Below are 13,249 nucleotides of genomic sequence, written 5' to 3'. Positions count from 1 at the left end.
AGGGAGATGTGGAGTGGGGCGTGACAGCTAATCCACTGTCAGAGTCCACAGGCCAGCTTTGGGGAGGGGGGAGTGGGACAGGAAGGAGGTAGGAAAGATCAGTCCCCAGTGCGCGCGCTGGGCGGTGAGGTTGGCCTAAGCGTAGGATGGGGCAGGTGTGGTTGCTGCTCGTAAGGAGGCCTCGATGGGCCCTTCGGAGGAGGCCAAGGGAGGGAAGCTGTAGGCTTATGTAAGACAGAGTCAAGCCTGGGTTAGCGGCGGGAGAGTAGGAAGGTCAACGAATGCTGGAGGGTTGAGGTTGGGATTTTGGCGTGCAGTGTACCCAGAGGGGAGAAATAAAAGGAGGCATGTCGACAGGAGAGAGAGGCCTAGGAGGGATAGAGAGAAAAGAAGAAAAAAGGAGGAAATAGAAGTGATAGGCTTGTATCCAGAGCAGGACAGTCTGTGATAGGATGGGAGGCAGGAGAGGCTAAATGACAAAAGGGATGATGGTGCATGGCAAAAGGGGATGGTAATGGGACAAGTAAGGAAACAAAAGATGAGTCCAGAAACTATGTAAATGGCAAGAACAGAATCATTACCAGTGCCTGTGACCGCGAAAATGGGAACAGCAGTTATGATCTAAATTTGTTTAATTCAATGTTTAGGCCAGAACGCTGTCAGAGATTGGGAAATGTTGGTGTTCAGACGGATCTGGGTGTCCTTGTACACAAATCACTGAAAGTTAACATGCAGGTACAGGCTGCAATTCGGAAAGCAAATGGTATTTGGCCTTTTTTACAAGAGGATTTGAGTATATGAGTAAAGACGTCTTACTGCAATTATATAGGGCCCTGGTGAGACCACACCTGGAGTATTGTGCACAGTTTTGGTCCCCTTACCTAAGGAAGGATATATTGCCATAGAGGGAGTGCAACGAAGGTTCACAGGCTGATTCCTGGGATGGGGGGATTGTCCTATGAGGAGAGAGTGAGTAGACTAGGCCTATATTCTCTAGAGTTTAGAAGAATGAGAGGTGGTCTCATTTAAACATATAAAATTTTTACAGGGATTGACAGGGTAGATGCAGGGAGGATGTTTCCCCCTGGCTGGGGAGTCTAGAACCAGGGGTCACAGTCTCAAGATAAGGGGTCGGCCATTTAGGACTGAGATGAGGAGAAATTTCTTCACTCAGAGGGTTGTGAATCTTTGGAATTCTCTGCCTCAAAGTGCAGTGGAGGTTCATTCGTTGAGCATATTCAAGGCAGAGATCGACAGAATTTTGGTTATTAAGGGAATCAAGGGATATGGGGATAGTACGGGAAAGTGGAGATGAGGTAGAAGATCAGCCATGATCTTATTGAATGGTGGAGCAGGCTCGAAGGGTCGAATGGCCTCCTCCTGCTCCTATTTCTTATGTTCTTTTCTCATGGTGATTTATGGGGCGCCTGTGATATCCTCTACCTCATTGGTCCAGAGTCCTGACACTGACCCTTGCTGTAGTCACTACCCAGACAAGCCTGTTACTGGAATTTCGAGTGCCTGTGAAATCGTTTAATATTTCTGTAACAACTGAAAAAGTCTTGCATAATATGTTTCCCTCCTTAATCCCCTTCCCCTTGTCTGCCTGTGAGCGTGATCTTCAATTGTAAAACCCTTTGAAAAGCCACGGACTGGTCGTTAACTGTGCCCGTGTTTGAAGTTCAAATCCTCCACTGACTTCAAAACAAAAGGTCAACTCCCGCATTCAGATACTTTGGGGTGGTGCAGAGATTCTTTAAACGGCGATAGGTCTGTGCTTGCAAATAAACACCCCGTGAGCTGTGAATGAGGCTGGTCGTGATCCAGGGCTACTTGAGAATTGTTTTCTCAAGTCATTTCATAGTAATTTTACCGTGTTTTTTCAATATCCCTTAAAATAGATGCTGTTGCATAATGAAACTTTGGGGATCATTGTTGATTAAATCTGTTTGTTTAACTGAATGTAAGTAATCTCGCTAATTGCAGCAGCAGACGCCCCCCTCTGGTATAAGTAAGGTGTCCTTTGCCCGAATTGACATTTCTCAGTCAGGGCCGTGCAGGCAAAGAGCATGGCCTATCCAATCATCTATGACTTTGAACGGATCTACTACCCCGTTCTTGCAGCCATTGGTATTACGGGTAAGGAAGTGGAACTAGTGAAAGCGTAAACCAATTCAACTGCTGCTGCTCTTCTTGCCTGCCTTGCTCTGTAACATGTTGGTATTGATATGTCTTGATATAAGACAGTTTGTTTGTCAGCGGGATAGAAAAAGAGAAAGAAAAGCTGAGAAATAGATACATATAAGAAGTATGACATGTTTGTGATATAATCGCCTATTCCATTGTACTAGTTCATTCTACAGTTTCTTTTTGCGAATAGGATTTTTTGAGTGAAATTTTGAACTTTTTTGAATTTTGAACACGGGAAATAATCGCAGGTTATTCCCCAATACTGTGCGCTGGAGAATTATTTATCTCCAATAGAAGCTGGCATCAGATGGCATATAAACGATAGCCTGTGAGAAAGTGTAATCTTTGACTGTGTTGAGGTTTCAACTTGTCCTTTGTATTGTCAGAAATATCATGTTTACACCAAGCTTTTTCAACCGCAAAGTAATCAGTTTAGTCCAGATTTTTTTAAAATTCATTCATGGGATGTGGGCGCCGTTGGCAAGGCCAGCATTTATTGCCCATCCCTAATTGCCCTTGAGAAGGTGGTGGTGAGCCGCCTTCTTGAACCACTGCAGTCCCGTGTGGTGAAGGTGCTCCCACAGTGCTGTTAGGGAGGGAGTTCCAGGATTTTGACCCAGCAACGATGAAGAATCGGCCGATGTATTTCTAAGTCACGATGGTGTGTGACTTGGAGGGGTGGTGTTCCCATGTGCCTGCTGCCCTTTTCCTTCTACATAGGGTTACATAGGATATACGGCACAGAAATAGGCCATTAAGCCCAACCAGTCCATGCCAGTGTTTATTCTCCACACGAGCCCCCTCCTGTCTTTCCTCGTCTAAATCTATCAGCACTACCCTCTATTTCCTTCCCTGTCATATGCTTCTCTAGCCTCCCCTTAAATGCATCTATACTATTCGCATTCTCAACACTCTCTGGGTAAAGAAGTTTCTCCTGAATTCCAGATTGGATTTCTTGGTGACTATCTTATATTGATGGCCTCTGGTTATGCTCTTCCCCACAAGTGGAAACACTCTCTCTGTATCTACTCTATCAAAACCTTTCATCATTTTAAAGACCTTTATTAGGTCACCCCTCGGCCTTCTTTTTTCAAGAGAAAAGAGATCCAGCCTGTTCATCCTTTCCCGATATGTATACCCTCGCATTTCTGGTATCATCCTTGTAAATATTCTCTGCACCCTCTCCAGTGCCTCTATATCCTTTTTATAATATGGCGACCAGAACTGTACGCAGTACTCCAAGTGTGGTCTAACCCAGGTTCGATATAGGTTTAGCATAACTTCCCTACTTTTCAATTCTATCCCTCTAGAAATAAACCCTAGTGCTTGGTTTGCTTTTTTTATGAGCTAGCTAAACTGTGGCGCAACTTTTAGTGATTTGTGTATTTGTACTCCGAGATCCCTTTGTTCCTCTACCCCGCCCAGACTCGCACCCTCCAAGTGATAAGTGACCTCCCTATTCTTCCTACCAAAATGTAATACCTCACATTTATGTGTGTTGAATTTCATTTGCCAATTATCTGCCCATTCTGCAAGTTTATTAATGTCCTCCTGTAATTTGTTGCAGTCCTCCTCAGTATTGACTATCCATCCCCCCCCCAAATTTGGTGGCATCTGCAAATTTGGAAATTGTACTTTTGATTCCTAAGTCTAAATCTTTAATGTAAATTGTGAACAGCAGTGGTGCCAGCACTGATCCTTGTGGAACACCACTACCCACCTTCTGCCACTGTGAATAGCTACCCTTTACTCCTACTCTCTGCTTTCTGTCCTGGAGCCAGCCAGCAATCCATTCTGCTACTTGTCCCCTGACTCCACATTCTCTGACCTTGTTCATCAATCTATTATGGGGTATCTTATCGGAGGCTTTTTGAAAATCTAGATAAATTACATCTACTGCTTTACCATTGCCTACTCTCTCTGTTACCTCTTCAAAAAATTCAATTAATTTGGTCAAGCAAGACTTTCCCTTTTGAAGCCCATGCTGACTATTCATTATTATATTTTTGGTTTCTAGATATTCTTCGATTTTCTCCTTTAGTAGGGATTCCATTATTTTTCCGAGCACCGATGTTAAGCTGACTGGTCTATAATTCCCTGGACATGTTCCATCCCCCTTCTGAAATATCGGTATTACGTTAGCTATCCGCCAGTCCTCTGGCACTATATCTTTTTCTACCAAATTATTAAATATGTATAGTAATGCCTCTGCTATCCCTTCCCTAGATTATTTTGAGATGTGTGAATGCAATCCATCACGGGGTTTTATCCTCTTTGACTTTGATTAATTTATTTAATATATGCCTTTTTTATTTTAAATGCACTTATTTCATTACTAATCTAAGCATCCAATGTCATCTCCACCTGTTCCACCTCCCTGGTAAATACTGAGGCAAAATAATTATTTAATATTTCTGCCATCTCTCTATCGTTGCCTGTGGTTTTTTTCCTGAATATCCCGTAATGGCCTTATTCCCATCCAAACATTCTTTTTTTTATTGATGTACCTATAAAATATTTTACTAGGTGGTAGAGGTCGAGGGTTTGGGAGGTGCTGTCGAAGAAGCCTTGGCGAGTTGCTGCAGTGCATCTTGTAGATGGTCCACACTGCAGCCACGGTGCACCAGTGGTGGAGGGAGTGAATGAATAAGGTGGAGTGTGGGGCGCCGATCAAGCGGGCTGCTTTGTCATGGATGGTGTCGAGCTTCTTGAGTGTTGTTGGAGCTGCAATTGTCTGGGAGTTCTCCACAAGATTCAGGGTTCCAGATAATGGTAGTTCTGCACTGTGGGTATTGAACGGTTGATTGAAAGAAATATTTGCCATTGTTAATAATTGACTATTTCTCAATATCAGTGAATGGTTGTTTGGTCTGTTCTCATTGACTGCCTTTTGCTCCTGTTCAGTTGCATGTAGTCCATCTGGCGTTAACTTCCTCTCTGTCTGAGACCTGTCTGAGACCTGAGACAAGTGGACAGGACCAGTGATTGGCTGGTGGGCTCTGGTGAGGGTGGTGCCTGGAGGTTAACTGTGTTGGAATTCTATTGGAGGTTAGACAGCACTCTGTGGCCAGTGTGTTTCAGTCTAGCACCCAGAAACTTGACTGTCTAAACTTGATGGGCTGGCCAAGCAATGGGAGATTGAGCAAATGCCTTTAAAAAATGATTGGAACGAAAATAAATGAGGTCTCTATTGACTGTTGCATGCAGGAGAAATTCAGCAGCGTCATTATTTGGTCCAATTGAAACAGGTGGATTTATGCAAAATATTGCAATTTAAGTGGAAAACGCCGAACATTGCGTCAATGTGCACATGAGGAGCAGAGTGAGTTCAACACTCGACAAACTCAGATCTGCCTCGTCATTGGGAAATAAATGATGAGCTGGCAAGAGTCAATGATCGTGTTTGGGATGTCAGTATCCAATGGAGCTGGGAAATGGGGCAGTATTGATTGAGGCTGGGCGACAGAGAGAGCTAAATGGAGTGGAGGGGACGGAACTAGACAATGGTAGAATTGGACAAAAGAGGAACATGTGCTGAGGGATTTTGAAAGAATGTCACTTGATCAAACCCGTTCCCTTCAATTTATTTCTCTTTAAGTAAAAAGCAATCTTTTTTTTAAATTTGTTTTCATGGGATTTGGGCGTCGCTGGCAAGGCCAGCATTTAATGCCCATCCCTAATAGCCCTTGAGAAGGTGGTGGTGAGCCGCCTTCTTGAACCGCTGCAGCCCGTGTGGTGAAGGTACTCCCACAGTGCTGTTAGGGAGGGAGTTCCAGCATTTTGACCCAGCGGCGATGAAGGATCGGCTGATACATTTCTAAGTAAGGATGGTGTGTGTGACTGGGAGGGGGAACTTGGAGGTGGTGGTGCTCCCATGCACCTGCTGCCCTTGTCCTTCTAGGTGGAAGAGGTCACGGGTTTGGGAGGAGCTGTCGAAGAAGCCTTGGCGAGTTGCTGCAGTGCATCTTGTAGATGGTACACACTGCAGCCACAGTGTGCGGCTGGTGGAGGGAGTGGTTGTTGAAGGTGGTATGGGGTGCCAATCGTCGTGGATGGTGTCGAGCTTCTTGAGTGTTGTTGGAGCTGCACTCACCCAGGCAAGTGGAGAGTATTCCATCACACTCCTGAGTTGTGCCTTGTAGATGGTGGAATGGCTTTGGGGAGTCCTAGCTCCGCCTTATTTTATTCTCCAGCTCCACTCGTGATTTACATCTCTCCCTCTGGGCAGCCATGTTGTGGAGTCTCTAACTCTCCCAGTGCTTTATTTTGTCCCAGGTCTCACCCCTTTGTCTGCCATTCCACTGCGGAGTTTCCCTGACAGTCCAGTATGGTGACCAACACTGGTTGAGGCAGAAGCCTTCAAGGTTAGATTGGAAAGGTGGAAGAATTAAAGAGTGAAGAGGATATGAGTCCAACGAAGGTCCACCAGACTGGTTCCTGGGATGGGGAGATTGTCCTATGAGGAGAGATTGAGTAGACTAGACCTATATTCTCTAGAGTGTAGAAGAAAGAGAGGTGATCTCATTGAAACATATAACATTCTTACAGGGCTTGACAGGATAGATGCAGGGGGAATGTTTCCCCTGGCTGGTGAATCTTTGGAATTCTCTACCCCAGAGGGCTGTGGATGTTCAGTCGTTGAGTATATTCAAGCAACGATCGTTAGATTGTTGGACATTAAGGGAATCAAGGGATATGGTGATTGGGCGGGAAAGAGGAGATGAGGTAGCAGATCAGCCATGATCTTATTGAATGGCGGAACAGGCTCAAGGGACCAAATGACCTATTCCTGCTCCTAATTCTTATGCTCTTACGAGAACAGGGTTGTTGAATATGATTTTGTTGCTTTGTTTCTCCTTCTATTACAAACTTTGATTTAATTATTAATTTTTTTATTGTCCCTTACCGTTACCTCAAAATTCACTCTTGATTTTGTTTATCACTGTATGCTCTGATGTCATTTTTAATTTGCCCTGCTTTATTGTTCCTTCATGTCATCTCTTACTGGTGCGATTCACATTATTTTTCCTTTACTACAATCTTCCACATTCTTACATGTTCCCCCTATTTCTTATCTGACTCGGCTGTTGTAAGATTTTAATCGATTCCTGATGATTTGTGTATTTTAATCACCCTGCTTGCAATTTTTTTATTCGTTCCTGGGATGTGGGCATCTCTGGCAATGCCAGCATTTCTTGCCCATTCCTAGTTGCCCTTGAGAAGGTGGTGGTGAGCCAACGCCTTGAACCGCAGAAGTCCGTGTGGTGATGGTGCTCCCATAGTGCTGTTAGGGAGGGAGTTCCAGGATTTTGAACGGTGATATATTTTAAAGTCAGGATGGTGTGTGACTTGGAGGGGAAAATGGAGGTGGTGGGGCTCCCATGCGCCCTTTGCCCTTGTCCTTCTAGGTGGAAGAGGTTGCGGGTTTGGGAGGTGCTGCCGAAGAAGCCTTGGTGAGTTGTTGCAGTGTATCTTGTAGATGGTACACACTGCAGCCACGGTGGAGGGAGTGAAGGTTTAAGGTTATAGAGGGGGTTGCTTTGTCCTGGAGGTTGTAGAGCTTCTTGAGTGTTGCTGGACCTGCACTCATCCAGGCAAGTGGAGAGTATTCCATCACACTCCTTACTTGTGCCTTGTAGATGGTGGAAAGGCCTTGGGGAGCCAAGACGTGAGACACTCGCCACAGAATACCCAGCCTCTGACTTGCTCTTTTTCCACAATATTTATGTGGCTGGTGCAATTAAGTTTCTGGTCAATAGTGACCCCCAGGATGTTGATAGTGGGTGATTCGGCGATGGTAATGCCGTTGAATGTCAAGGGGAGGTGGTTAGATTCTCGCTTGTTGGAGATAGTAATTGCCTGGCACTTGTGTGGTGCAAATGTTACCTGACACATATCAGCCCAGCTCAGTACTGTGCACAGAACCAGTTACAATTAACACAGGCACTAAGAATAGAGTCATAGATTCATAGAGTTATACAGCACAGAAAAAGGCCCTTCGGCCCATCGTGTCTGTGCCAGCCATCAAGCCCTGTCTATTCTAATCACATTTTCCAGCACTTGGTCCGTAGCCTTGTATGCTATGGCGTTTCAAGTGCTCATCTAAATGTTTCTTGAATGTTGTGAGGGTTCCTGCCTCTACCACCCTTTCAGGCAGTGAGTTCCAGATTCCAACCACCCTCTGGGTGAAAAAGATTTTTCCTCAATTCCCCTCTAAACATCCTGCCCCTTACCTTGAAACTATGCCCCCTGGTTATTGACCACTCTACTAAGGGGAAAAGTTCCTTTCTATCTACCCTATCTATGCCCCTCACAATTTTGTGCACCTCAATCAGGTCCCCCTTCAACCTTCTCTGCTCTGAGGAAAACAACCCCAGCCTGTCCAGTCTCTCTTCATAGCTGAAGCCCTCCAGCCCAGGTAACATCCTGGTGTATCTGCTCTGCACCCTCTCCAATGCAATCACATCCTTCCTATAGTGTGGCGACCAGAACTGCACACAGCATTCCAGCTGTGGCCTAAGTACTGTTTTGTACAGCTCCATCATAACCTCCCTGCTCTTATATTCTATGCCTCGGCTAATGAAGGCAAGTATCCCATATGCCTTTTAACCACATTATCTACCTGTCCTGCTGTCTTCAGGGATCTATGTGCATGCACACCAAGGTCCCTCTCATCCTCTGTCCTTCCAAGGCTCTTACCATTCATTGTGTATTCCCTTGCCTTGTTAGTCCTCCCAAAATGCATCAACTCACACTTTTCAGGGATAAATTCCATTTGCCACTGACCATCTCACCAACTCATCTATATCGTTCTGTAGCCTGAGGCTTCCCTCCTCGCTATTAACCACCCCACCAATTTTCGTGTCATCTGCGAACTTACTGATCATACCTCCTACATTCATATCTAAATCATTAATATATACTACTCACAGCAAAGGACCCAGCACGGATCCCTGCAGTACACCACCGGACACAGGCTTCCAGTCATAAAAGCAACGGTCGACCATCACCCTCTGCCTCCTGCCAAATTGCCCTGAATCCCATGGGCTCTTAACTTCTTGACCAGTCTCCCATGCGGGTCTCTGTTATAGCCTTACTGAAGTCCATGTAGACTACATCAACTGCACTACCCTCATCCACACAACTAGTCACCGCCTCGAAAAATTCAATCAAATTGGTCAGACATGATCTCCCCCTGACAAAGCCATGCTGTCTATCCCTGATTATCCCTGCCTCTCCAAGTGGAGACTAATTCTGTCCCTCAGAATTGTATTCAATAATTTCCCTACCACTGGCCTGTAATTCCCTGGTTCATCACTACTACCCTTCTTCAACAGTGGTGCGACGTTAGCTGTTCTCCAGTCCTCTGGCACCTCCCCTCTGGCCAGAGAGGTTATGAAAATGTGTGCCTGAGAAGGCTGAGATTAGCAGGCAGGCTTCAGTGGGACTGGTTCTTTGGGAGACTTTGTTGACCGTCTCCCTCTCTCTCTCCCTCTTACAGTTAACTTGGTGGCGATTGTGATCCTGTCCCGGGGACAGTGTGGCCTCTCCAAATGCATCACTCGCTACCTGGTGGCCATGGCGGCGGCGGACCTCACGGTGGTGATCATAGAGGTCATACTGAAGCGAATTAACAGCATTTACCTCCCAATAAATTTCTTGTTCATCACCCCCATCTGCGCCATGAAACTGGTCGGCAAGATCGCAGCCCTGGACTGCTCGGTCTGGTTCACGGTCGCATTCACCTTCGACCGCTTTGTGGCCATTTGCTCTCTGAAATTAAAACCAAGGTACTGCACTCAGAGGACGGCGAGCGTGGTGGTAGGGACCGTGACTGTGTTGGCCTGTTTGCGGAGCATCCCCTTTTATTTCGTGTACGAAACCCAGCTCATAATCAACAACATCCCGTATTTCTGCAAACTGACGACCGCTTTCTACACCTCGCCCCTGTGGGCAGCATACGAGTGGTTCGACAGCATTTTAACCCCTTTAGTGCCGATCTTTTTCATCCTGTTGTTCAATGCCCTCACCATCAGACATATCATAATGTCCAACATTGTCCGTAAGTCACTCCTGAGCAACGTCGATAGTCACAACGATCCAGAGAGCGAGAACCGAAAGAAATCCATGATTTTGCTCTTTACCTTGTCCAGCAATTTCATCCTCCTCTGGACCACCTATATTGTGCATTCCTTAATTTTTCGGTTGAAAAACTACAATTATAATGACAGATACTTCACTAACCCGATTTACATACACCAGCAAACGGGATTCATGCTGCAGCTTCTCAGTTCCTGCACTAACACCTGTATCTATGGGCTGACACAGAGGAAATTCCGAGAGGAGCTCAAGAATGGGGTGATATATCTCGTCACGCTGAACGGGACATTATGCAAAAAAATAAGCAACTGATATAAAAGCCCCAGCTGGCTCTGTAGATTGCAGCCCAGTCCCTTCTTCTATGCCATAGCTGCCCGCTGGCAAACATGTCAGCAGTGTCTCAGTGGGTAGCACACTAGCCTCTGAGTCAGAAGATTGTGGGTTCAAGTCCCACTCCAGGCACTTGAGCACAAAAAGCTAGGCTGACACTCCAACGCAGTGCTGAGGGAGTGCTGCATTGTCGAAAGAGCAGTCTTTCGGATGAGACCTTAAAGCGAGGCCCCATGTGCCCTCTCAGGTGGACGTAAAAGATCCACATGGCTCTGTTTCGAACCAGAGCAGGTGTCCTGGCCAATATTTGTCCCTCAATCAACATCACAAAAACAGATTAGCTGGTCATTATCACATTTGCTTTGTGGGAGCTTGCTGTGCACAAGTTGGCTGCCGTGTTTCCCACGTTACAAAATCGACTGCACTTCAAAAGTAGTTAATTGGCTGTAAACTGCCAGTGTGAAGTGATTATTAAAAAAGCACACTGGATACTTAATCACAGCTTGTCAATGGGTATTTTTTAATAATGCACAGTGGACAACATCTGGTCACTGTGAGACACTTAATAATGCACACTGGACCACATCTGGTCACTTTGAGACACTTAATGATGCACACAGGACCACATGTAGTCAGTGTGAAACATTTATTAATAATGACACTGAAACACATCTGGTCACTGTGAAACATTAATACATGAAAGCTGGACCACATCTGGTCATTGTGAAACATTGAATAATAATGACACTGGACCACATTTGGTCACGGGGAAACAATTAATAATGTACACTGGACCATATCTTGTCATTTTGAACCATTTAATAATAATGTACACTGGACCACATCTGGCCCCTGTGAAACATTTAATAATGAACACTGGACCACACCTCTTCACTGTGAAACGTTTAATAATGCACACTGGGCCACATCTGCTCACTGTGAAACATTTAATGATGTACACAGGATGACATCTGGTCACAGTGAAGAATTTAGTAACGTACACTGGACCACATCTGGTCACTGGGAAACACTTAATAATGTACACTGGACAACATTTTTTCACTGTGAAACAATTAATAACGCACACTGGACCACATCAAGTCACTGTGAAATATATAATAATGCACACTGGACAATAACTGGTCACTGTAAAGCACTTAATAATGGACACTGGACCACATCTGGTGAAACATTTAATAATAATGCACACTGGACCACAGCTGGACACTTTGAAACATTTAATAATGCACACTGGACAATATCTTGTCAACGTGAAATATTTAATAATGCATACTGGAATGCTCCTTGTGATTGTGAAAAACTTAATAATGTACACTGGGCCACAACTTGTCACTGTGAAGCAACATTTAATAATGCACACTGGTCAAAATCTGGACACTGTGTACCATTTAATCATGACACTGGACCACATTTGGCCAGGGTGAAATATTTAATAATGTACACATGAACACATCTGGTCACTGTGAAACTTTTAATAATGCACACTGGGCCACATCTGGTCACTCTGAAACATTTAATAATGTACACTGGATGACATCTGGTCACAGTGAAACATTTAGTAATGTACACTGCACCACATCTGGTCACTGGGAATCACTTAATAATGCAAACAGGGAAACATCTGGTCTGTGTGAAACATGTAATAATGACACTGGAACACATTTGGTCAGTGTGAAACGTATAATAATGCACACTGGACCGCAACATTCCACTGTGAAACATATAATAATGCACACTGGAAAGCAGCTTGTCACTGTGAAACACTTAATAATGCACACTGGACTGCAACTTGTCATCGTGAAGCAGTTATTAATGCACAGTGGTCCAAATCTGGTCACTGTAAAACACTTAATATTGCACGCTGGACCACATCTGATCACAGTGAAACATTTACTAATGTACACAGGACCACATCTGGTCACTGTTATACATTTCTAACTGTTGACGCCACGGGGAAGTTTTGTGCGTGGCAGCTCCCAGCACGGCCCGCCGCGGCCGGTGGCCTGGTGGCTTTGGCTCGGGCTCTGGGGCGGGGCTGTTGATGCCGCGGGGAAGTTTTGTGCGTGGCGGCTCCTGGCACGGCCCGCAACACAAGGCCCAGGTTTCCTGGGCTGCTAGGCCACGCCGGGCGCTGGCACAGCCGATCGAAATTGCCGTCAAAGTATGCGAGTCTCCGGCCGAAGGGCAGAGGATCAATTCATTCCCTACTGTTGCTAAATACAATTTAAAACTCAATTAAATTGTTATTTTCCTTAGTTCCCTTACACACAGAAAGTGTGGAACAAAAACCGTGAAGAATCAAGATGGCGGCCACTCAACTCGGTTCAGAATGATAAGGCCCGCCCACACACGCACCGATTGGTCAACCGTCAGGTCACTGAACTGTAGGATTGGTCAATCGTCAAGTCACTCAACACTCAACTGTAGCATGGCCTGCCCGCACGCGCAATGAACCCGCCCCCGTGCCGCAGCGATTGGTCAATCTTCACGTCACTCAATGCTAATGAGCAAATGAGCGGAACTATTCCCATTTAATGAGCGGAATTTTGAACGTTTTTTGGATACCGTGGGCATGATTTTTGTCTGATGGAAAAGTAAACACGCCTAT

At 45.3% G+C, this 13,249-nt stretch overlaps 1 protein-coding gene across 1 annotated transcript; it reads left to right on the top strand.

The window, feature by feature from the left end:
* Positions 1–2,056: 2,056 nt before the first annotated feature.
* Positions 2,057–10,831, top strand: LOC147087461 (putative G protein-coupled receptor 139). The gene is made up of 2 exons (XM_085977801.1): positions 2,057–2,139; positions 9,692–10,831. Exons 1-2 carry the CDS (start codon positions 2,070–2,072, stop codon positions 10,600–10,602), a joined length of 981 nt encoding a protein of 326 aa, XP_085833927.1. The 5' UTR covers positions 2,057–2,069; the 3' UTR covers positions 10,603–10,831.
* The last annotated feature ends 2,418 nt before the right edge of the window (positions 10,832–13,249 follow it).

This window comes from Somniosus microcephalus, unplaced genomic scaffold (assembly GCF_052327205.1).
Source record: "Somniosus microcephalus isolate GS21.2 unplaced genomic scaffold, FLI_Smic_1.0 unresolved_chr5, whole genome shotgun sequence".
NCBI classification, from domain to species: Eukaryota; Metazoa; Chordata; class Chondrichthyes; order Squaliformes; family Somniosidae; genus Somniosus; species Somniosus microcephalus.
The sequence above is the reverse complement of the archived record's forward strand: the minus strand, read 5'-3'. Positions and strand labels throughout refer to the sequence as shown.

What these genes read in the sequence shown, in the direction of transcription:
- LOC147087461 (XM_085977801.1), top strand. Translation starts at nt 2,070, where the DNA reads ATGGCCTATCCAATCATCTATGACTTTGAACGGATCTACTACCCCGTT. An exon ending in TGCAGCCATTGGTATTACGG is followed by an intron (nt 2,140 to 9,691) that starts GTAAGGAAGTGG and finishes TCCCTCTTACAG; the next exon opens with TTAACTTGGTGGCGATTGTG.